This window comes from Lepidochelys kempii, chromosome 19 (assembly GCF_965140265.1).
Source record: "Lepidochelys kempii isolate rLepKem1 chromosome 19, rLepKem1.hap2, whole genome shotgun sequence".
Lineage (NCBI taxonomy): Eukaryota > Metazoa > Chordata > Testudines > Cheloniidae > Lepidochelys > Lepidochelys kempii.
Window position 1 is genome coordinate 9,165,867 of NC_133274.1, and position 25,218 is coordinate 9,191,084.

General features: G+C 47.4%; 1 protein-coding gene across 2 annotated transcripts in view; it reads left to right on the forward strand.

Annotated features, from left to right (window-relative positions):
* Nucleotides 1-23,024, forward strand: part of LDLRAP1 (low density lipoprotein receptor adaptor protein 1) — a 36,633-nt gene extending 13,609 nt beyond the window's left edge. Inside the window, exons 3-9 of one of the 2 annotated variants that reach the window (XM_073317876.1) lie at nt 3,934-4,046; nt 8,288-8,402; nt 12,669-12,741; nt 14,120-14,203; nt 16,706-16,833; nt 19,140-19,174; nt 20,942-23,024. In XM_073317876.1, the coding sequence (XP_073173977.1) occupies nt 3,934-4,046; nt 8,288-8,402; nt 12,669-12,741; nt 14,120-14,203; nt 16,706-16,833; nt 19,140-19,174; nt 20,942-21,086 (693 nt within the window). In that variant the 3' untranslated portion in view covers nt 21,087-23,024. The remainder of the gene's footprint in view (nt 1-3,933; nt 4,047-8,287; nt 8,403-12,668; nt 12,742-14,119; nt 14,204-16,705; nt 16,834-19,139; nt 19,175-20,941) is intronic. The other variant, XM_073317878.1, reaches the window with a different exon arrangement.
* The last annotated feature ends 2,194 nt before the right edge of the window (nt 23,025-25,218 follow it).

The following is a 25,218-nucleotide window of genomic DNA, read 5'->3' on the forward strand; positions in this document are numbered from 1 at the left end:
GTGAGTGCCCTCATCGGGGTTCTAAGTAGATCTGACGCCTAATAAAGGAGATCCCTGCAAAACCAAACAATGCAGACTCTTCTCTTCCTGGTGTTGAAGCAAATGATTCTTGAACGCTTATCCTGGATGTAAATGCTTCCTATACACACCCCTCTCCGAGGGTTTTGCATAAGCAGCAAGGAGTTGATGATGGGTCACCCAGAAGGACTGTGGAGTTTAGGTGAAATAAAACCTAGTATATGATCTCTCTCTCTCTCTCTCTCTCTCTCTCTCTCTCTCTCGTGCAGGGGTTTCTCAAACTTCTTTGCACTGCGACCCCCTTCTGACAACAAAAATTACTACGTGACCCTGGGAAGGGAAACTGAAGACCGAGCCCCTCTGCCCCATGGGGGCGGGGGCCAAACCCAAAGCCCGAGACCTGCCCCCCTCAGGACTTCCCGCCCTGGGCAGGTGGGGGCTGTAACCTGAGTCCTGCCGCGGAGGGCTGAAGCCCTCAGACTTTGGCTTCAGCCCTGGGCCATGGGGCTCAGACTTTTTGGCTTCAGCCCCAGCAAGTGTAATGCCAGCACTGGCAACCCCATTAAAACAGGGTTACCACCTACTTTGGGGTCCCAACCCACACTTTGAGAACCGCTGGCCTAGTGCTCGCTAGAACTCTCTCCCATGGCTATACTTGGTCCTCCTTATAGGAAGAGAACCTTGAATGGTGATTGCTGTGTCTGCAGCTATGGTTTAACCCTTAATCATGGCTGAGACACACAGTTATAGGAAGACTTCAGGGTTGCAGATAGATATCCCAGGGAGAGACTCTAGTATTGTGGATACCTTGCCAAATCTTGATTTCTTAATGGTACAACTACTCTAAAAGCAGCCTATATACTCTTCATGTCCAACCTCTGTCTCCCCAGAGATGCGTTAGTAGACCTCTGGTATGGGAATTCCCAGTCCCCTATCTGGCTGTGTTGGATGCCGTGGCATCGGAACAGTTTTTATAGGGGTTGGGGGGGGGGGGGAGGGCGGCTGCTGAAAGCCATCGAACCAAACTGTAAACCCCTGTGTGTGATTGGAAACCACTTCAAGCTATGGGGTGCAGCAGCCCCTCTGGTTCTCGCACCCCTGGTTGGATGGGCTTCTCTGAGCTTTACAATCCCAGAGGTGGATTGGAAGGGACCAGCACAAACTGTGCAGCCCGTTCCTGGCCACTGAAAAGGCAATTAGTCTCCCTTGCAGCTGACTGATGCTACTTTAATTTTGCCAGCGCCGTACAGCTACCGACTGTTAAATATTTAACACTGCAACTTACTTAGGAGTCCATCCTTATTCACCACTAGTGCTACAGCAAATTAATGCATCTTTAGACACTTATCAAATGGAATGAGGCAAAGACTCAGTCGCATGGTTAATCCGCATAAAACTAAATGTGGTGGCTCAAAGCTTCGGGCAGTGAGTAGTATCTTCCTGACAGGGGCTGAACTTCCAGGGAAATGAAATAGGCGGGGGAGGGCTCTGGGAAATTCTGGGAAATGACATACATTAACACATTCCTCCCCTACTCTGAACTCTGGGGTGGGTTATGACTCCTGCAGCCGCTGAGCCCTCCAGCAAGACCTAGGGGCAGAGCCTCTGCTAGCATCACTGGGCTCTGCAGACTTCAGTAAAGTGAAGCAAATTTGCACCAGCTGAGCATCTGGCCCCAAAGCTTATGGGCGTGTCACGAAACGTATATTGCGACTGGCTGTGTACCTCGTGGCAGAGATTGGGGAGTGTGGCCCTTCCCCTCTTTAAGCTTTGGGGAGGGCACTGCTCACTACTCTGCTCCAGGATCTCTGGCTTCTCCCAGTAGGGCATGGCTCTTGCAAAGTACTGTGAAGTTGTCTGTCTCTGTGAAACTGACGTTCATCTGTCTCACTTGGGTGCCTACTAACTCTTGGGTTGCTAGTCATGCTGTGTCCAGGATCTCTGGTGATCATTGCTGTGGTGGGTGGAAGCTCATGCCCTTGGCTAGAGGACTCTGGGTGTGCACACAAAGAAGTCTCCCTGTAAGTACAACTCTCCTTGAGGCTCTTCACTGAGGGACAGTGCTGGGTTGTGAGGGTCTGGAACCTGCTGCGTTGCTGTCGGCACTTTGAAGTGGTGCCGGTCTGATGACTGCCTGGCAGGTGGGGAGATGCTGTACTCAGTAGGAGAGCTGAGGTTCTCTTCACTGGGCTGCAGGTGGCTGAATTATAACATGTGGCCAATCTAATGCTTTTTGTCCTCTTAATTGGTTCTGTCTTGAAGGGCAGTTAAAATTCAAAGCAAACATTAACTTGTGAGTGATGCAAAGTTAGAGCATCAGGCCTGGAAAGGTGGTTAGAGATGGTTTTGGCAACAGTCCATTGCTCTTAGATGTCTCGGCTCCAGCCATTCGTCCCTCTAATGCGGAGTAAAGACATGGGAAACAAACTGCTCTGCAAATCTAGTGTTGAAACAGCAGACTTCCTCCGTCTGGACTCTATTGTGGCCAAGCCACTACTCTGCAGGAGCAGCTTGGTTGGCCTGCAAATCAGCAGCTAGGAAAGGGCCCAGTCCTGCAGTATCTGGAGTATACAAGTGCTACAGGTACTGGGCTGGCCCACAAATTTGGGAGGAGGTGAGCATCATTCTTTTATTAGAAAGAAGCAGGGAGGTGGCAGACTGGAGCTTGGCGATGCCAACTCTTGTCATACATGGTGGCATTACAGCCCCAGCTCCTGGAGTCATGTGATTATTTGAGACCCTGCTTACTCTTCCTAGTGGACATTTCTAGACCTTTCGTTAGCAGAGAAGAGCTTGAAAATGGGACCAAGGTGTGCCCTAGAGACTCAAACAAGAAATCAGTGAAACATGGTATTTTTAAAATTCTGATTTTGGGGGGTGGGTGGCAGCCTGACTAGGATTTTTGAATGACTGACTGGGATTGGCAATGCTGTGGAATACTGAAGGCCACTTCTGGAACAGCACCTGCCAGCTTGAGCAATGGCTCCTGAGCTGGAGTTCCTCTTGTCACTATACAGTACTGCTTCCTTAAATCTGATGTGCCTTGTCAGCCCTCATGAGCCAGTGAACAGCTCAGTCGAACTAAACACTGCAGAGGCTGTTAGGAAGCCCTGATTTGCATTGTCCCTAGGACAGCAAGGTAGAGTTACACACTAGTCTCTGAGTGCAAATCCCAGTGCATTAGGTGAAGGATATCCAAGCTTTCACTTCCTTTTTAATAAGGTGCACTCTGGAATGGGCTTGATCCTGTCTTTTTTTTTTTTTCTTTTCCCCAGGCAACATATCCACTGACTCTCCTCAGTAACTTGAGGATCGGGCTTTCAATAAACTATTCCTTTATGGGACTACTTAAGGCAGCTTGAACAGAAGATAATGGCTTACTACAGGTGTGGTGTGGTTACTGCCCCCAGAGGATAGTTCTGTTGAAACAAAACTTAGGGGATCAGTCTAACTCCATTGCATGTCACCCCTCTCTTGCTGGCTAATGTGTAATCTGAGAGCTCTAGTATCTCCTCGGATGTTGGACTAAAAATGAAACCTCTGCAGAACTTGGCAAATTCTGCAGGAGCCCAATTGATCTCTGCCAAGACTACATCCATGCCGGTCCTGTAGCCTTCAGGCACTGTAATCAGTACAGCAAAGTCCCTCTGACCCCAGGGATTGTGGGCACAGTAACCAAGCATGTTATGGGGGTGCATGCTCAATGCCAGTGTAAATCGGTGCTTCAGCAAAGGTACCATTTTAATAAGGGCCTTATTGTACCTAATAATAAATCCAGTCTCTGATCGTAACAAGTGCCATTAATTTGTCTATTTAAACAATCCACGTCTAGAGTGAGTAATCGGCCTCCGTGAAACAGCTTTGAACGTAACCAGGCTAAATACCAGTAAATCTATTTCCCTTTCCTTTCCAAAGGCTAAAGCACGTGGCAAGAAACTGCAGAAAGTTACCCTGAAGGTATCTCCCAGAGGGATTATCCTAAATGACAGCGGAACTAACGAATTGATAGAAAACATCTCGATATACAGGTATGTTATTGGAGACACTTCAGCATGTAAAGGTGTGGAGCCCAAACCTGTTCCTGTTTGAACTGATGGGCGTATTAGCCCTGGCTACACAGCCCGCAGTCTGGTGTGAGGGTAGGGAGAGAATGCATCGGGCTCCAGTCTTCACCTGTACTGCAGGCTGACCACATCTTTAGGAATCTGTTCTCGAAAGCCGAGGCTACGTGGGAAGAGGGGAATGAGTGAACACTAGGCACCATGAGAATCCAAAGGGAAAACCTCTGTCTAGTGCATGGGGTAGGCACCCTATGGCATGCTGATTTTCAGTGGCACTCACGCTGCCTGGGTCCTGGCCACCGGTCCGGACGGGGCTCTGCATTTTTAATTTAATTTTAAATGAAGCTTCTTTAAACATTTTCAAAACCTTATTTACTTTACATACAACAATAGTTTAATTATCTATTATAGACTTACAGAAAGAGACCTTCTAAAAACGTTAAAATGTATTACTGGTACAGGAAACCTTAAATTAGAGTGAATAAATGAAGACTCTGCACAGCCCTTCCAAAAGGTTGCAACAGAGCCAAGAAGGGGGGAGGATAAGGAAAGATTCTCTGCAAAATACAAAGCACGCGGTTCATTTAGATTGGTGGTCCCGACTCTAGAATGTGCCCCGTCCGCTGGGCGTCTGACAGTGTTGTGGAATCAGATGCACTCGAGTACCGCAGGCCCAAAAGCATTTGAGACTGGGGAAAGGTAACGGAGGCCTCTCCTGGAGAGGAGGCTTGGAACGTTTGAGACGTCTCCTAGTTCTGTCCCGCACGAAACGATGGCATCAGTGTCGTGCGGTGAGGCTCCACGCGAGCTCTAACAAACGGCAGCAGTCAAATGTGGTTAGCGTCTGACTTCTGCTTGGTCTCCTATGTGGAAAAGGGGGACCATCCGCCCGGTAATGGAGGGTGGTGACTTACACAGCTCATTCTCCTTTACTCTGTCTCCTCTCCAGGCTTGCTAAGGCTCTGTCTGACCCTCTAATGCTTTCTCTCCCTCTGTTGGAGCCCTAGTCCAAGTAACAACTCCTCTCCTTGCCGTTGTATTGATTGTGTAGCGCCCAGAGATTCCAGGTGGGATTGGTGCCTTATTGTGGTAGGTACGGAAAGCACACGCAGTCCCTGCCCTGATGGGCTTTCAGCCTCCCTGACGAGGCCAACCACTGAATGGAGGCTGAACTCTCCTCTTTACCCTAGAGATACAAGCAAGGGCTGAGACACAGAGGTGGGCGGGCTGCTGTGGTGTGGCTAGAGGATTTTGGCTTCCAACACTAACAGCTCAGCTCCTCCAGGGAGCCGGAACTCACTCTGAAGCAGGCAAAAGGCAGGCTAAATTTCAGGCAGCTTAACAGACCTCGGACTCCTGACTTCAGGTGTCAAAAGTAGTTCCGAAGTTAAAACTCCAGCTTCAGCAAGAGGCACGTGCAGCTACTGGTGTTAATCCGGTTGCATGGAGAAATTCGGCTCCTTTAAAGTTCCATCTAGGGATGCTGGTGTACTTAGCCAGTTGGATCTTCCTGTTTCAAGGGGGGGGTTAGCTCGAACTCTTCTTTTTTCCCTCTCCCACTCCTACCATGGCTTTGGTTCGGGCCCTGACCCAGTCTGTAATGCTGAAGACCGGGATGAGGAATTAAGTCGGGGAAGCTGTACAGCCTGTCATGCAGGAGATCAGGCTAGATGATCGCAATGGTCTCTTCTGTCTTTACAATCTATTGTGAGGTGGAGGGGAGGGGGAGGGGGAGAGATTATCCCATCCCTGCCCACTCTGGGATTCTTACACCTTCCTCTGAGCATCTGGTGTGGCCAGTCAGACTGGGTACTAGAGTAGATGGATCCAGGTATGATCCAGTCTGCTGACTCCTGTGTTCCATGCCTCCTTCCATCCTCCCTTGCCTTGGCATATTGTTGTAAGTCTGCTTCCCCATACTGAAATACAGGGTAGTGGCATTTTGCATTGCCTAGTAGTCAGCTCACAGGAAGCCTTTGGATCACTGGGGGTCTGGACAAAACCATTGACCGTCCTTGCTCTACACAGTCAACTGTATAAACATGGTCATGTTAAAACGCATGGGAGTAGAGTTCCTTCTGCAATCTTCACCCCATAGACCCCCTCACAATTAAAAGTTAACAGCTGCAGACCTGGCGTTCAATTCTGCTCTCTTTAATCACTCCAGATTAGTCCTGGTCTACTGAAATCCAGCGGAACTGTGTTGTGGGTGAGGGCAAGAGGTGGGGAAACAAGTGAGTGCAGACCTGAGGTCTGAATAGTTAGCTGCTGCCTTGAATTGAGCTTGGACACTGGAACGGTGAAGCTGTCCCTTCCGGTCCACGTTTATACAAAGGTATCCTCTGAGTTGACTGAAGTGTCTGTGTCTTAAGGCAGCTGACAACATCAGAGGCAGTTCTGTAAAACAATACCACTTTGGGTGAAGGAATAACTTTCCCTAAAGGAGGGCGGGTTGGTGTGCATGAATTTAATTTTCTCTTGCAAGCTTTCTTTTATTGCCCAAAGTAATTTCTCCCATGTGCCGGGTCAGGATTGAACTGACAGAGCTGTGGTCTCTGGAGCACGCCCCCTCAAACCTGGAACTTTTATTAGGCAAACTCAGACTTCACTGGCAGAAACTCTGATCTCTCCACCACTCTCCTCAGGCAGGCATCCTAACGGACTTGCTGCAGCTTAAAACACAGCCCCTGTGACTCTGTAGGTGGTTTTCAGACTCGCCCCTTGGTGTGTGGTGAATTGCCTTCCGGTTACAAAACCGATTAACTTCAGAGGCTGGTGTGAATGACCCTCCCTTTGAAAACAAATGATGATTGTACATGCAGGTGAACAGTGGGGGTTGCTATGAAGCAGGGAGGAGTGTGTGTGTGTGTGTATGTGTGTGAGACGCACGCAGGAGGTTTTGTTGCAGTTCTCAGAAAGGCCAACTTTGCTGCTTTGAAAGCAAATGACGGAGGGGAATAAACCTGAAGGGCGTCATGCTTCGCATGACGCCACTTGGCAAGGCAAAATGTAGGCCAATGAGCAAAAGTAACCTGATGCACAAAAAGAAATGAAATGAAAGTGTTGTTAAACCTTGACTGTGGCTCTTTAAGTCTGTCAGGGAAATGAGATGCACTTTCCCCTTCCTAGAGGACAGTCATGCAAGCAAGGGCTGAATGGAGAATCTGGTGCTGTGAGAAGATTAACCACAGGTCCCCCTTTCTTCCTCTAATTCTCTTCAGGGTTTCCTTTGAACCTACCTTGTGGGGAGGTCACATCCTCAATAGCCCGCTAGATTAAATTACTGCCAGTTGTATGTGCACCTTGTATTGCCTTTCAGTGACTCAGCTGCCGTGTGTCGCAATGACACTCACTGACATAAGATGGGAGTAGCCGATCTCTGTGCCGATATTCACACTGGGGGAAGGAAACGCTCAGAATTCCAAGGGTCCTGCCCCCACACCCTACAAAGGTGCATTTATAGTCTGCTCACCAGGCCAATGCCTGGTCGAAGGGCACCCTGCTTGCTGGCCAAAACCTTGTTCAGAAATGCAAAGCGCTTCCTGCCTGGCTCAGGGGAAAGCAGCCCATCGGAGGAAATGTCCCTCAAACCTCAGGCTGAGTGAATCCCCATGGCCCACTGAGTTCAAGGATGCCTGCAACTGCTAGAGCAGATCTCCTGGAGTTTGAGGCTCATTCTTTCAGACAGACTTTCCTTGTCCCCGACGTCAGCTTCTCTCTCTGACTGGAGCGCACACAGGGGAGCTTCCGCAGTAATTTGTGGTGCTGGAACAACTTGGGCGCTCTCCTTGCTGGAAGAGAATATGCATGAGATTGTCCTGACAGCAAAGTGTCTCTTGCCCAGCTCAGAAACTAGCATGTCACAAAACCTGGGCAGAGAGTTTCCTTTCCTTGAGCAAAGGTAAAGGCTCCTGTTCAGAGGCTGTAACCCCACCAAACGCATCATTCGGTGTGTGGCTCCGCTCCCCGTCAGTCCCATTTTGCTGCCTTCACAGTTGTGGTTCTGAAGCCTAAAATGGGGCTTGTCTTTCAGGCCAAGAGTTCCCCAATCTCCAACTGGGGGCTCTTAGAACGTGGTGGTATTCATGTTCCCTCTGCGTCTGCCAGGCTGAATCTGACGCCCAGCCTGCCAGGTCAGTGTGCAAGCTGGCCTCCTCCCAACCCTGCTATAATCCAAGAGTTTAACTTTCCCTCGCTCTGACTTTCAGGATCTCTTATTGCACCGCAGACAAGAGCCACGATAAAGTGTTTGCCTACATTGCTCAGAGCCAGCACAGCGAGAACCTGGAGTGTCATGCTTTCCTCTGCCCCAAACGGAAACTGGTCAGTAGAAAGGAGGGCGCGGGTCCGTACGGCTGTTACCAGAGAGGTGGGCAGGGTTCAGTGCTTCATAGGCTCCTCGGGGCAGGGACCTTGCTGACTGATCTAGGGGTCTGATCCAGCAAACTGCCCTGCCTGCAGGTATTGGAGCTCCTATGCTTGCAGACATAACTCGGGGCTGTCGGCAGCCCTGCGTCTCTGGAGGCCCGAGCATATCGTAGGATGTAGTGAGGCTAAATCAACCTGGATACATGCTGATGGGAGGGGCAGATATCATCTGTTATGTCACTTTTGTGCTGATGTTGGGAGGAACTTTTAAATGCCTTGCTGGATTTGACTTTGAGGGGCTGAGAATCCACAACTTCACCTGTTTCTGATGGGAGCGCTGGGATCTCGGCTAGTCTAACCACTAGGCTGCATGCCCCCATGAGGGGAGGCCCCATCTCCCATTCTCAGGAGTGAGAGTCCCCTATTAAAGAGGCAAAATGCAGAGTTAAAAATGACAGAGTTGAGCCTGGAAACTTACTTGAAGGCCCTGATCCCATAAATCATAGAATATCAGGGTTGGAAGGGACCTCAGGAGGTCTAGTCCAACCCCTTGCTCAAAAGCAGGACCCATACCCAATTAAATCAATACTTCAGTGCGCTTAGAGTTTAGCGTGACTGAAGTCAATGGGACTTGGTCACATGCTTAAAGATATGCAGAATTAAAGCTTTTAATAATTGGGCCAGGTGGGAAGGGGGCATTTATTTTAAATGGGGGAGTAGCATTTGCTGAACTGTCTCTAACCCCCTCCCGCCAGCTGAAATTCTCCTGGCACTTCATCGCTTAATGAAATCATTTCTGCATCGTCCTTAACTCCCCGTGGCTGCAGTAAGACTGTAGCTGTGTTTGGTGATGCTACCATTGCATCCGGAATACTGGACTCTGCCGTGGATGGGAAAGCATTTTAAAAAGGAGAGTGGCCGGGCAGTACAAGGCGTTTGTGAGACCCCACTCCTGCTTCACCTCAACTTTCCCCCCTGCTTTGTGGCTCACTGTTTTAAGAGCTCGCGCTCTCTTTCTCTATTGAAGCCCGTGATACCTTTGTTACTGTACTTGATGGCAGATTTAGCACCATTGCACTGTAACTGACGCACAGCATGGAACACAAGATCGTAACACATACTAAGGAGAATAGCCAGAGCTGGGAAATAGCCACCAGCTTTTGTTCTGAGCGGAGCGGATAGGTTTTTTTTTTTTTTGTTTTGGTTTCTCTGCTCACCCCTCCCCTTGGCTCAATGTATCGCATAACCGGGAGAGCTCTTCTGAGCTGGGACAGCATGGGCTAAGGCCCAGCACTTAAGAGTTGGCAAGGGAGAGAAATGGGTCACTGGGCATAAGCTGTGAGTGGGTGTAGAGAGTGATTAGATCTCCTCCACTCTCACAATGGGGAGGCAGGGACTGATGAGCCAGAGAGACCTTGCGGTGGAGATGTGGATGAGTCAAGGGGGGGCTGGGCTTAGTGTGTGTGTGCTAGGAAACGGGGGGGTGTCCTCCTCTGCCCGCTCTAGTAGGATGCGGGGACCAGACCGATGCATACCCCTCCCCCAGACACAGAGCTGCAGAAGCCCCTTTCTGAGGAGGAACCCATGCAGTTGTTGTGGCTTGCAGGGGCTGGAAGCCTGCAGGGCTGGGGGTGCTCGTCCCCTGCACACTGGAACTCACAGGGAGTGTGGGGGACACAGTTCCTTCTGCATTGATGTGATCTAGGCAGGGAGCTGTAGATCTAAACTACACCCTGCCTGCTTCATGCCCTTATTTCTGCCATTCCCATCTTTTCCCCCAAATCGGGAGCATAATCTAAACGGAGGCTGCAGCAACGACTGTTCTCACATCATGGCGTGGGGGGTGGGAAGGTTTCTTCATCTCAGCGACTTGGCATTGCCCCTGCAGCAAGCCCCTTTCAGTCAGGTTGGGGCAGAGAAGAGACCAAATTTGCCCCCAGCAACATGGCCCAGACCTCCGCTCCAAACACCTCCCTGCTGCTCCAGGCATGAATGGCAGTGTTAATATTCTGTCCCTTTCTCCTCCCCCCGCCCGCCCCCCACCCCGGCCTCCCTCTGGGGAAGCAGGGAACATAAAGGAAGCCACCAGTTCTCTCCTGGCTGCAAAGCACAGCCCCATCTTTGCGCTGCCAAGATAAGAAGAGACTCTGCAAATTAAAATTTAAATCTCTCCAGTGCTAAAAGAATTATCTCTTTGGTACATCAGCGCCGTACGTCTTCCTCAAAATAAAAAAGTTCTCCCAGGCCTTTTGTGGTAGCAAGCAGAATCTTTGTACGCACACACAATGCGTGAACACCATGCTGATAACAGGTAAACTGATACTGCAGTACCAGAGCTTGGCATCTAAGACGGGGCTCGGTATGTATAGCTACCCGGCTCTGGCATATAATTACTCCATATTTTTAGTTCATGGGCAATTCTCAACGGTAGCTGGGTCTATTAAACTTGATTCAGATGTGACAGCTTAAATTGTAAACAGCTGTGGGGAGTTTCATACTTAATTACCATATTTAAGTTTTTTGCCATAAAGCATTCACACTTCCATCACAGATGTAAATAGCTCAGACATTCAAATGAGATCCTCTACTTTTGTGAGGTTTAATTGGCAGAGATGGGTTTTGTGTGTTTTTATTTTTCCCTTTTTCAAAAGCCCGTGGCTCTTAGAACTTATTTCTCAATTAAACTTTTTATTCCGCTTTTTCCCCAAAGCCTGGAGGAGGGGGAAGTTCCGTGTCTTGGAAGCTGGATTTATTTTGCATGCGACTCTAAACGCAAACTTATCACCCGTCAGCTGTCTTTAAAAGTCCTTGCTTCTGCCTTGTGATGTGCCACTGTGTGTAAAATCTTCAATGAGCTTGTTCTTTAATGACCCTGGCATCCCACGTCGCTCCTCGCCACACTCGTAAGCCTTGCTGGTTAGCTCGAAGGGCTGGTTTGAGCAGGGGTTTTTTGTACGGCTCTGTCTAGAAACATACGGATTGAGTGGGTGTGGATGCAGTTACAGCAGCGTAGCTCACTTCTGTAAACTCAGGAGAAATAAGCTACATTGAGACTCTTTCAACTACAGAAGTGAGTCCACGCGAGGACCGTTACTACGCTGGTTTAGAAACCCGCATAATTACAGTGGCACACAAAATGTGTGGCCTGGAGGGCCAAACTTGCTGCTGGTGCAAGTGGGTGTAACAGTCCCCTCCAGATAGAGGCTCCCATTGACTTCACTGGGAGCTGGGTGCCTACGCTACCTTTTGTGCCTTTGAAAGCTCCCCTGTATCTCTCTGGGCTCATTAACATTCAGCCCTTATTCTGTCATTAAGAGCTGAAACTGATTGTGGGGGGCACCAGCTTTCATTCCCCCGCTATCTAATGCTTTTTCTTACAGCATCCTGTTACTCGAGATGGTCCTCGGTTCAGAACCAACTCGAATGGGGAGGGGAGGGAATTGGTGATGGACAGTAGCTCTCTAAGCTGTCATTGCTAATCCAGCCCTACATCTGTAGTGAAAGTCATTCCTGGCTATTCAGCATCTTAACTGAAACGAGTGGAGGGCACTCGGTCCAGCCACCAACACCTGCCATCGCTGGCACCTTTCTTGGCAGTCAGATGGCCCCTGAAAATTGAGGAGGGGTGTCCCATGCTTAGGGTACTCATCCAGGATTTGAAAGAACCAAGTTTGATTCCTTGCTCTGCCACCGGCTTCCTGCATGACCTTGTGCAAGTCACTTAGCTGCTCTGTACCTCAGTTTTCCCCATCTGTACAATGGGGATAATAGCACTGCCCTGCCTTGCAGAGGTGTGGTGAGGCGCTCAGATACTATAGTGAGTGGGGCATGCACGTATCTTGGAGGATTAACAGTAATCATCCCACCTGGTTGGGATTGAGGCACAGGGGAGAGGCCAATATGCAAGCCGCTCTGTGTGCATTGAGGCTAGAGAGGTCTTTAGCCTCCAGAGCGGTCAGCGTGACACCTTCCCTTCTTTCTGAAAATAATTGTTTTCTTAGGTGTAACACGCCTGCAGCCAACTCTCTGCAGCAGCGTCCTGTGGAGAGCAGACAATCCTTGCTGCTATCCGTATTTGATTACCCTTTCTAAAGGGGTGCAGGTGTCCTGGCACCAGAGTACTAGGAAGCTCCAGGTTCACATCTATCAGCAGAACCGCCAAATGATTGAAATGGACGGGAGAAACAGCCAACGAATGCACTGTATAACATTGTCTTTCAGGCCCAGGCAGTCACCCTAACTGTAGCTCAAGCGTTCAAAGTCGCGTTTGAGTTCTGGCAAGCATCCAAGGAAGGTGAGTGTGTCGCTCTCCATGTCTTGCAATATAGCCAAGGAAATAATTTGGGCTTATTATCCTTTCAAGTGATCTTTCAAAGTATGCACTGGAAAAAAAAAAAAGCGGGGGGGGGGGGGGGGGCGTTGAGGCCCGTTCTGGCTGCGCTGCTAACGTAACTGCAGGTTTCTTGTGACTCTGACGGCAGGGTCTAGTGTCCGCAATCGCAGCTGACACCTCGTACTGAGTCCTGCTCCTTGTAAACCTGTCTCTGCCTGTTGCTTTCACCATAGGTGGGCACATGAAATACAGTGTGCCTAACAAGCTGTAAAGTAACTAGCTGTTCTTTCCAAGTCCGCCTGACACCTGTGTCCCTTTCACCCCATGCCAGCGTGCAAGAGAGAATTTTATATTGAGGGGCTGGGGCTGTTCTTCTCCACTCCCCGCCCCCAATAGGTGCTGAGCACCGTGCCCACTGTAATGAAGCTGGGGTGCTCACACCTCCTGAAAACCAAACCTACGGGGGCAGAATCTGTGCTGTGCTGCTGGGAAAGGGCACCTGGGATGACTGTGGGTCTGTGCCACCTGGATTCTAGGCAGGTGTAGGGGCTGGTACATCCCTTGGCATGTAAGTTAGAGTATTTCTCCCCTCTCCTCGTCTCTTCCCCCTCCCCCCCCCCCAAACCAAAAAAGGGCCACTTGTGTCAGCCCTATGCATCTCCTGCACTGGGGAAATACCCTCAATCACATGTCCCTTCCACTTGCATCTCCTAGACTGCCCTTATATGCCACCAGAGAGGCATGTAGGGCGTGGAGAAGGAGGAGGAACTGGCCCCAATTGTCTTGGGTGGTGCTGACTCTTCTGGAAAGTGAGTGGAACATAAGTGTCTCCTGAGGGTGTGACTCGGAAAACATTTGTCCCAAGTACACAAAGCCCTTGATGCAGGCAGTCACAAAAGTTGGCTGAAAATGGAAATCCCCCCTAGGGAAGAAAAATTGTGCCCTAATTTGTGACCAAAAAGTCAAATGCAATTTCCGGAAAAACTGCATTTTGGGAGAACCAGAATGGAATCTCAAAGCTCTCTGCCTGCAAGGCTTTTGTCAGTTTCATTTTTTTTTTTTTTTGCTGGCAGTTGTGTCTCCTAGGCAGTCAGTCCAGGAGGCCTCCGTAAATCCCATTTCTCTCCCCTCCCCTTCCCGCCCCCCCCCCAGCTGGAAAATCAATCTTTTGGTGGCAAAACTTCAATTTTGGCAAAATGAATACTTTGACAGAAAAATGCCCCGATGGGGAAAGTTCCCAACCAGCTCTTATGGTCACGACATATCACGTTTCCGTTCGTGAAATGCACATCAGGAAATCCAGTGCCTACGGACAATGAGGGAGTCTTTCTTGTTGCAGAGAAAGAAAAGCGGGAAAAGTCCCTCTCTGAGGGAGAAGGTGCAAGTGGCCCAAACTCAGAAGATCCTGCCTGCCTTAAAGCATGTAAGTGATGAACAAAACGCCCTGTTAGCTTTCAGGGATCTAAAGACCTCTGAGCAGCAACTGGGTGTCTTCATCTGGATTTGACCAAGTCTCCCAGCAGAACTGCGGAGACTAGTGCAGGACAAACAACTTTTTGTATCCGTGGTGTAGATTTGTTATTGGCCAACCACTACGAAGAGAGCCATTCTCAGCCATGGCTTCTACTGCAGCCTCTTCTCTAAATGCCCTCTGCTGAAGTGGAGGGATCCAGGCAGGTAGGGCTGCTCACTGGCTGGCAGACAGCCCACCTAAAATAGGGGGTCAAACCAAGAAATGTCAGACCTGACTAGCCAGTTTAGTGCAGCTTTTACAATCGCATACTCTCCCTGCGTCTGACTTCAGGGAGACTATCAATACAATGCTAGGGTGTCGTCGTCCCCCACCCTCCCCCAGAAGTGACACACAATTGCTGTGAGAAAAGGTAAATGCTACTACATTCTGGGCATGTACAGCTAAAGTGAGCCCAAGAACTACATCGGGCTTCCCTGAATGTAGGAGCAATGAACAGGAAACGAAGAAGTAGCTGAGACGCTGAAGAGAAGGAGGGTGCACGTTGCTTGTGTACAAGACACCGAATAGAAGGGATCAAAATCTATGGAGGTTGACCAGTGCTACAAGTTGCTTTGTGGCTCAGTACCATGGATCAGTAGTAAAAAAGAATAGAGTAAGAACAATCCTAGCAGAACATTACAGGCTATGATAGTGGACATCCAAAGGAAGAGTGAGCTCTGACAATAGCAGTGAGTAGAGACCAAAACTTTAATGTTTTATGCGAGTACGTGCCATAGGTTAGCGTTATGACAGAGGAGGAGAAATTCCAGCTAGCTAGCAGTTCCTTGCTTATCAGTAGGTCCAGCTAAGTGCCTGATTGATTAATGAAACTCTCTCAGTGGACATATGGGAGAACCCAAGGGCTAAAACAGTTGTTGTTAAGTACGATGCCTTGGACCCAGAAATGTAGCTGGTGAGAACGTCTTTGTTAGCCAGAGCCCATGGCCTGATTGTTGCCAATACATACTTTGTAAAAAAGGGAGGAGCATTTTGTTACATAGAGTGGCCACTTCCTGCCAAGATGAGATTTAACAAACGGGAGACTGAAGTCGTTCCGGGAGAGCAGATTACATTGCTTGTAATGGACTTCAGGGTGACAAGGCTAGTGGGGTGGGAGGATGGGCAAAAGATGAATTGTGGACCAAAAAAATGAAGTGTTGGAGGCTTGCAGGCAAGACTACAACCAAACGGACCATGATCACATCAGCGAGGCTGGAGGGAGAAGAGGGGGTGGCCAAATGAAAGGAGGGAAACTTCTTGTGAAGTAGACATGGCGATGGTCCGGTAGTGTGCAGGAGGCAGTGAAGGAGGAAAAGTTTAAGTGATGGCAGAAAGTTAAGAAGGCTAGAACGTGATGAGGAATACAAGCTGGCAAAGAAAAAGGCAAAACTGTTGTGGTTGGCTTAATTACATTGCAGAGGGCATGAAACTCTTTGCAGCCCTGAGCAATGTAATTAAGCTGACGTAACTCTGGTGTAGACCAGCCCTGAGACTGCAAGCAGCCTGAATCTTTAGCTTGGAGAGGTGAGGACTGCCCCATGCATCTCAATGAGGTGTTAACTTTGAAACATAAAATGATGGCACTTGCCAGCTAGCAAACTGACTAACTTGAGCAGCAAACATTCAGTTAATGTGGCACTTTAAGATGGAAAAAATCCAAACACCCACCTACTCTTTGCCTGGTTACCAATAGTCCTATGATGCAAATGTGAGCTTGAATGACATTGTGTGGTATTAGACTGAAGGCGGGAATGGGCTGCAATAACATTAATATCAAAAGAACCTAGGGGACAAAGTGCAGGCTGGGCTATTCCCACTTCATATTTAATTCAATAATTCCATTTTCAAACGGATGCTTAAGCAAAGCCGCTGCAGGTCTCCCAGTCTGCTTCACCACCTAATCCAGGGTGTCTTGCCATGAAAATGAGGCTTCTGACTTTTTTTTCTGCAGAAGGGCTTTGATCCAATGCTTAGCCCAGTAATCGTTCTGCACTCCTAGTGTAGCATAGATCAAGAGCATGGTGGCAGTGTAGCCCATTGGGCAAGGCTCTGGACTGGGAAATCCAATGACCGGGTTCTGTTCCCTGCTGTGTGTGACCCTAGGGAAGTCACTTAACTCATCTGTGCCTCTTTTTCCCTTCCCACTCTCTTGTCTCTTTGGCCCATCAGGTTTTACAGTCCCTGCCCAGATGTTTGTACAGTGCCTAGCAATGTCCTGGCCCCAATGTGGGAGGTTGGAGAAGGACTCCTACCTGTTAACATAAAGCGAATAAGTGGTGGCAGGATAGCCCAGTAGGAAGGTGTACATATTTCTCTTATTGGAGTGGAGAGGGCAGGGAAGGAGAACTGCAAAACTCTTCTAGGTAACAGGTTTTTTTTTGTTGTGTTTTTTTTTTTGCTCTGTTAACACAGCAGTTGCCACAGGGAACCTGCTGGACTTCGAAGATGCTGCCAGATCTCCCCTGACTGTCAGTGTGAACGCCCCACGCATGGATGAGTTGGGTCCAAACTTCTCATCTGAGAACAACAACATAGTCTGGGTAAGCGTACTGGAGGTGCAAGCTCTTTCTCCTGAGAAGAGGGATGCTGGGGGAAGGTGAAGCTTCATTTTCTGTTGGTCCCAACATCCTCCGTTGGGGATGGGGGTTGTCTTCATTCTGGGCCCACCTCTTAACCAAAGCCTTAGCAATTGGGTGTAGAACTTCCAGACTACTCAGCCATTCGTGCTGGGATTTTCAAAGGGGTCCAATCAAGTTTGCTTTCAGTGGGAGCCTGGAGTTTGATTTGGATGCCTAATTCCTTCTTAGGCTCCTGTTGACTGCCAAGACCTGGGATTTTCAGAAGAGATTGTAAACTTCTTTCACAAACCCACATTTCAGATGCTTGGGCACTTCTTTATGTGCTTTATCACATACCTAAATGTCTAGTTTTCAGATGGAAGCACCAGTCTGTAGCTGCTGTGCATGCTGGTGTGGGTTACACCCGTGCTCTAGCCATGGAATCTATTGTTTGACTTGTCAAGTCCTGAATAGTCTGAGACCCACGACCTCAAACTACCTCCTCCTCTCCCACTGCAGTAGATGAAATCTGCTGAATTGTGGAGCAGTGATGGGGCCTCTTTAGCCAAAGGGCTTTGCTTCCAGAGACTGCCTGTCTGAACCCAAGTTTTGTGACCTTCAGGCCAAATTAGAATATCACCTGTTAATTTCAACATCACCGTAGGTCCTGGAGGGATCTTAGCCAACCTCCTTCTTTTGCATAACTCTCAATAGCATCAAGGTCATCAGAGCCCCAAAGCTTAAAACCCCCAGTGGATGTAATCAAGTTGCCCGTTGAAAGGCCATCCCAAACCTAATCTTTCAATTAAAACAACCCCTCAGCCCCCATTCAGTAATATTCAAATACCCTTCATGGGCAGCCTCCAAAGAGGAGAGATTTGAAAAAGAAGCACACCAGCAGTTCCTCAAGAAACACTGCCCCGTAGCTCTTTAAATATAATGTTCTCGGCACAAAGGTCCAGCTGAAGTATGTGCTTAGTAGGTCCTTTGCCGAAAGCATCCTGCTGAGCTGGGTCCACTGTATCTGCTGCACTTTGCACCCTGTAAGCTTGAAATGGTGAGTGCAATCAGTCGACTTGGCCAACCCTAAAATCTAAGGAGTGATCCGCTTTTTGTTTCCAGCGCTGGGGAAAGTGTCTGCATGCAAAGAGCAAACCAATGCTTTCAGCCAGAACAACCTTTTTGTGTTGCGTTGAGAGAACAGAAATAGGCTCTTGTGAGAAGCACATGCCAGAGTCTCAGCATCTGAACTTGGAACAAAGTGGCTGCTCTCGGGGTGAAACTCACCCCTGCACAGAGGAGACAGCGCAAGGATTAGGCTTGTTTTGAGGGCTTACACTGTGCATCGCCTTGGGCTGTCCCTCCCTGCAGCAGTGAATTTTGACTTAGCAGCAGTGGTGAGAAATTTTAAAGAGGCAGTACACAAATAAAAAGGCATCTCTCTTTCCCTACAAATTTCAGAGTAGCAGCCGTGTTAGTCTGTATCCGCAAAAAGAGAGTACTTGTGGCACCTTAGAGACCAACATTTATTTGAGCATAAGCTTTCATGAGCTACAGCTCACTTCATCAGATGCATTCAGTGGAAAATACAGTGGGGACATTTTATATACACAGAGAACATGAAACTATGGGTGTTATCATACAGACTGTAATGAGTGATGGTAACATCCAATGTTTCATGTTCTCTGTGTGTATAAAATCTTTCCACTGCATGCATCCGATGAAGTGAGCTGTAGCTCACGAAAGCTTAGGCTCAAATAAATTGGTTAGTCTCTAAGGTGCCACAAGTCCTCCTGTTCTTTTTCCCAACAAAATCCACTGCAGAAAACCATCAGGAGGCCTTGGAAAGGGGTGAGGCAGTAGCAGTACCTGGCACTGCACAGCTTTCTGCTACCTGAAGTTAACTTGGTTGGGGGGTGCAGGTCGTGTGGATGCTTAATTTTGGAAGGCTTGGGGGCAGGGAGGGCGATTCCACTGGGCTTTGGATCAGGTCTTAGGTTGGCTATTGCACTGGTACAGGGAGGGGAATGCTGCTGGCTGGGAGGGGGAGAAGAGACGGGAGAGATGCTGGAAATGGATGTGGTTGGTGGTGGAACAGCATCCCTCAATCTGTTAGGTCCTTGCAAAGAAAACTGCAGTGCTCAGACCCGGATACCCAGTGTTGCTCTAAGCACTTGATGATGCTGTACCTACGGCCCGAAGGAAAGTTGAGCCAACTGTTTAAATACACTTGCATGCTAGCTTAGCAACGACCTCTTCTTCTTTTTTCTCTCCCTTTCTTAATAAAGGAAATGGATGACGGGCTGGAGGAGGCATTTTCAAGGTAATTCTAATAACTCTTTACAAGTTTATGGCACTAGGGACCAACCCAAGAGTCTTCACTCTGACTAGTTTTAATAATGCTTCTAATCTAATCTGCTCCAATGATCTGACCGGGGGAGCAGCCCAGCCAGTGCTTCAGCTCTTAATTGAAAGATAGACTTTGAGGCTGGCTGATGGTCAAAATATTTGACTAACCTTTTAAGGATGGAGATAAGGGTGTGTGTGTGTGATGGGGAATTTAATTCCCCAAACATAGCATGGTGATAGTGTCTCTTCTTCCTGGAACGGATATGCTATTCGCTCAGCTGACAGTGTCTAGTTCCCGCGCTAGCAGGAGTGATCTTGGTCTGATCTTCTTGCACTTATGACTGACTTGCTTCTCCCCCATGTTAGTGTAACACTAACATAGCGTTTACGCTGCCATTCCCCAGATGAACTGCAAACATGTAGTCAAGGAGTAAGACCCTCTAACTCAGATCTAGTTCATCACCTAACCAAGGGGTTTTATGTTAGAATCCTTGCATTGTTGTAACAAAACCAACTTGATTACAGTGCAAATCCCTAATATCTACCTATTTAAACCATACTTACAGTAGTTTAAGGTTAGTTGAGCTTATAGCACAAAAAAAGCGAGTACACTGGACTTAAGGTGGAAGGCTCGCTTTCCTTACCTCCACTGTTCATTGTGGAAAGAGAAGTTGCAAATCCATTCCTAAATCATTAAAGGGATGCTGTCAACTTAAATCCTACTCCAAACCAGTTTCCTCACCTATATTACTAAAGAGTGTGTTGGACTACTTAAAACTGAACTTTAAGAAAGAAATTTTACTAGTCACTATCTCCCCTGCCGCCCCTGCAGTTTGGACATTGAATTGTCAGTTTCACTTTCAGGCTATCCCTGTCACAATGGTTGGGCCGCAAATGCAGCAGGAGAACTTTATTAATCTTTTCCCAATGGAATTTAGCAAATCATGAGAACTTTTCTGTTGATCTTTCTTTTAAAAGCATCATTATGGTTTGGGTTTGGCTTTTGTTGTGGTTTTAAAAACATATTTTTGGGGTCAAACTTGAGTTGATAGTCTGTTAAGATCCATTATATGAACTCCAAATATCTTTTGTGCATGAGAGAGTTTGCACTGAAGTATTAGGCTTGTACACATGGAATTTAGTAATTGGACTACAAATCTGTGGGGCTTTAACTTTCATAAACCTCTGCAGTGCCCTGGGATGAAAGATCCTGTTAATAATGACCCTACAGGCTGACCACCACTACCATTTCAGATCTGAACACAGCCTCAAAATACTGTCTTTTTTACTTAAGAGTAAAATTTTAGAACCAGCTTCTGAGAACCAGGAGTGCTGCTGTGAGCTGTTGGAGTGATTGTGGATGGCAGTAAATTATGTACTGGCTGCTTGCTCAGGTATTCCTGGAATGGTGAAAATTTAGACACTTCTTTTGGTGAGGCTGCTTTGGTCAGTGCGTTCTTTTAACTGAGATAAGGTCCCTGCTAACAACGTACCAGTCAGTGCTAGCTTCGGAGGAAAAAGGCAACGTTTTGCCAGGCCTATACTGTAAAGGGAGCCCTCATTGCAAATGTAGACTGTCTTTAAGGTGAAACTCTGAGAAGCAGGCATCAGACTTCAAAGAGCTTCAAAGATCAGCTTTTTCCCTATTTAGGAGCATTTCTTTACAAGCTGTAGGAAGAATTTTGAAGTATGAAGCTGCATATAGCAGTATAGAGGCTATAAACGCCTTCTTTCTTCTCAGACTTGCTCAGTCAAGAACTAACCCTCACGTCCTGGACACTGGCCTGACTGCTCAAGATATCCAGAGTGCAGAAACCCTCTCTCCCGTAGACTGGGACAAAATGGATTCAAATGCGGCAGAGAAAGATGACCTGTTTGGGTTCTGAAGAACTCCTCCTCCACCGAACCGTTTGCAATAAAGTAACCACTAAAAGTAAAAGGGCTGAATGCAAACCCTTCTGGGTGAAGTTCTGGAGGGATTTCTTAAAGGGGAGGTTTCACCATTCTTACAGATGCTGTTACCGCAATAACAACTGGTTAGACCAAAGCTTTAGACATTTAATACATTTTTTTAACCTTGCTTTTTATCTAAACAAACAATGAGATGCTCTTGAATATATTTATTCAGTAACCGTTACAGTTTACATATATTATGGAAGTTGCATTGCTGGATCCTATACAAAAGTAACATGTACAGTCTTAGATGGCAATATACTGATGGAAGAGTATTCAGCAGAGCATGCTGTCTTCCGAAAATGACTATCCAGCACCAAAGACTCTTTAGCGTGTACATATTTTTCTAGACACCTGCACATATAATTGCGATTATAAGCACAAATGTTACTCATCCTTTGCTTCCAAAACAGCTCTAGTTCTGCAGTTGTCTTCTTGCATTTCACCTTCTTGATAAACTGGGAGGGAAAGAACTACACCAGTATTAAAATCAGAGGTAACCGGTTTTATTTTCCTTGTGAATGTCTGCGATAAATCCCCATAGTTGTCAGCCATCAGTAATGGGTTGTCTGACACTTTGTTAGCTTTCAGATTAGAGTTGGCACACTTACCCAAAGACTTGTAGCTTTGCACTTTAAAAGCCTGAACTGAAAGTATGGCCCAAAATGTCAAAACAAGCTGGGTGTTCATCTCTAACCTCTCCTCACCCAGAAGCTACTGATCCAAAAACCACCGCAATATTGCAGGTCTGTATCTCACAACCGACCTCTCACACTTTTTTTTTTTTTTTCCCCCCCCTTCACTGTGACTCTAAATCTAAAGACTTCAGTCGCACTGATAGTCATAAAAAGGTTCTCTGGTAACACTTGGCTTTTGATCATGCATTGAAAATTGCAGGTTGGATTGAACCAGATGCATAATAGGTTAATGCTGGCTGCCTCCTACTGGGCACTCCTCTGTCTGGTCTCCATACCAATCTGCCTAGTGGAGCCACTTAGTAGGCTGAGGCAGAATTGGATTAAGTGAAACCAATATTTACCTGGATGTTCTTCCAAGGGGGGGGAAAAAATCCCCTGTATGCTATTTTGATGATCGTTCCAAGACCTACACCTCCTGAGAAGCTGAGAGAAAAATGCGGCTCCTTAATCTCCTGTACTTCTAGATTTGAAAATCAATAATGGCGATATAAGGATTATGCTAATTAAAAGATTAAACTTAATGACGGCACAGACATAGTTTGCAGTGTTTGTGGCCTTGTGAGGAATATTCTAATCTGTTTTATAGATTTGTAACTTGGTTCTGAAACACTACGTGGGGAATGAATTCATCTTTTTATAAGTCTCCTAACATTGTACAAAGTAAAAATAAAAAAATTTTTTTTCCTCCGGGGAGAGAGAGTAATTGTATTAGGAAACAGCTGAATGACTCGTAACTTACAGACAATGCGTTTTATAAAGGGTACTGTGATGTGATGAGTCAGCGTCGCAGCTCCCTCATGTCCACTATAAAATCTTGGTACTCCTTTCTCCTGCAAAAGCATTCTTGCATCTTGTTTGGTAGTCTCTTGCAAATGGAGGAGTTGCACTCTTAAGTTCTGTATATCTGCCATACGCTGATTGTATAAACAGTCCCCCAATTAAGCAAAGCCAGCTGTAGCAAGCACCCTGCTCTGATTCCTTGGGGGCGTTGATTTTTTTTTCTAAAGTTTTTGGTGCACAAACCATGAGGATTCAGCTATACGTTAATCTCTCTTTCTAGAGATCCTTGGAGTATATCCTTACAGATATAGTATTCTGCATATATGTACATAGTCTTAAACCCTACGCTGTAAAAAAAAAAAAAGTTATTAAAAGTTCCACCTTTTTTGAGTACCAGTGATGGACTGCTTTAAATGTGCAAACGCAGTGGCAAGAAAAATTAGCTTGTCCCTGCTTCTCACATGCAATGATTACCTTCTCCCTCCCACATCTATTGGACAGGAAATGGCCAGCATATGAAACACTTGTAGAATGCATGCCTTGATCAGTCTCTTCACAGCGGCCTACCTGTGGAGGAGTGATTGCTGGAGTCTTATTGTAATCAGATGGCTAGCTCTCTGACAAGCACATGCTTAAGTGATGTGCTTTGACTTCAGCCCCCAGGTAAGAATCATCTGTTCTTTCCCAGGCTGTGCTGTGCTTTCAGCAGGCCCCGGGGTGGTCTGCCAGTCACCTTTCCGGGGTAGGAGGTGGTTGGGGGAGAGCAGTGGACAGGGGGCCTCGAGGAAGGGCAGAGAGGGGTGGGTGGGGAGGCCTTAGGGGAGGAGGCAGAGTGGGGGGGGGGAAGAGGTGGGGCAAGACTGCAGAGGAAGGTGAAGAGTGGGGCAGGGCCCCGCCAGGGAAAAATAAAAGTAAACGTCTGTGTACAACTAAATATACAATTTTTAAAAATAAATTTTACATGTGGGGATGGTCTAATCTGCAAGGATTTCTTACACCCTTCCCATGAGAGGCGATGGCTAATTTTTACTGTTGCCTCTTTAAATGTAAATCTGAATCAAAAACATGCTTTTCTTACCCCTGAAGTCTTGTTTATTCTACTCCATATTTTTTTTGGGGGGGGGAGGCAGTCTCCTGGGCTAACATTTAATCACGTTGCTAAAAATCACCTGTTGAAGAGCAAATATAGAGATTCATTTTAGGATGTTGACAAGTACCATGAGCAATGGAATGTTCTCAGAATGTAACACCGAACCCGTCTGGTATTGACTGCTGTGTGGGTCGGAGTTTACAAAGATTCCTTTCATCAGTGTCAAACCAACAAAAATTCCATAAGTTCTTCCCCTCTCTCTCCCTCCCCCACTATTTAAATTGGCTATTCCAGTCTAAGGATATGTCTCAAATTATGAATACTAAGTATCCAGTCTGGTCTTCAATGCATAACTGATGAAGGTGCCAAGGAACAAATGGATCTTTCAATTCTGATGTGACCTTTTGAGTGTCTGTGTGGAAATTTTCGGAATCCATTTTTCCTTCAGCTGTGTAAAACGGTCTCTTTTGCTCCCACTTTTTTTAGAAGCGTTTAGGAAGCCAAATGCATTGTGGGGAGCAGTTGTACTTTTTTCCCCCCTCTCTCCCTAGGTGAGTGTTTTGCACCTTTTAACTAGTTGTCCTACTGCAGATGTGGTTCAATACATTCATGAAGAGCTATTAATCTGAGAAAGTGAGTCTGTTCTTGCCAGGTGGGCAGTCTCTGCTGCTGGTTTGGTGGCTATTCTGTAATGGCTGGCTGAGCACATTTTATGTAACATCTCTCTAAGCTAGGTGGCTTGTACTATAACCACTGAATTTTAAGACACTAGTGGGCTCTCCTGTTGGAACAATTCCTCTCCTCCAAATGATTCTAAATTGGGGATTTTCCATTTCCTAGAGCATAGGTCTCCCCCCAGCCCCTCTTTCACTAGCCCCTGAATAACATTCTTAAGGCCCTTTCATTGCTCTTCCAGGTAGTTTACTCGTGCTAGCTTCTTTTAATGCATCCTGAGAGGTGGAAGCACAGAGGAAAGCCAAGTCTCCAGACTAGGCTGGAGTGATAGGTGTGGGGAGGGGCATGTACATCTCCCCACACCAGAGTAGGAGAGGAAGGGGTTAATTCCCTGCAAGGAGGCTTTGGTGATGGGAGCAAGAGTTTCCACCTGGACTCTGCAGGGCAGGTATTTAAACCAGTAGGGGAAGCAAACCGGCTGAGGGAAGGAAGGCTCCTCTGAAGGAAGAGGAGTTGAGCCAGGTGCTTGCCAGTGCCAGCCTGACAGCAAAGGGAGGAGAACTCAGGGACCAGCCTAGTTTTCTCTCCACTCCAGCTGCTCTCAGATAAGATTTGACACCTTATTTTCCTTTCAGGAGTGAAAGGAGCCTGTCAGGGACTTGGCAGCAGCTTCTTCCCAATGCGACACCTGCCGCTGTAAGGTCTGTAGTATAGACGCAGCCTCAGTCTTATCCTGTCTAGGGCTTGCTTGCATGTTGGACAGCGAATCTTCAGCACAAAGCAAACTTCGATCAAATATGCAGTGAGCTCCTGCAAGCAGGT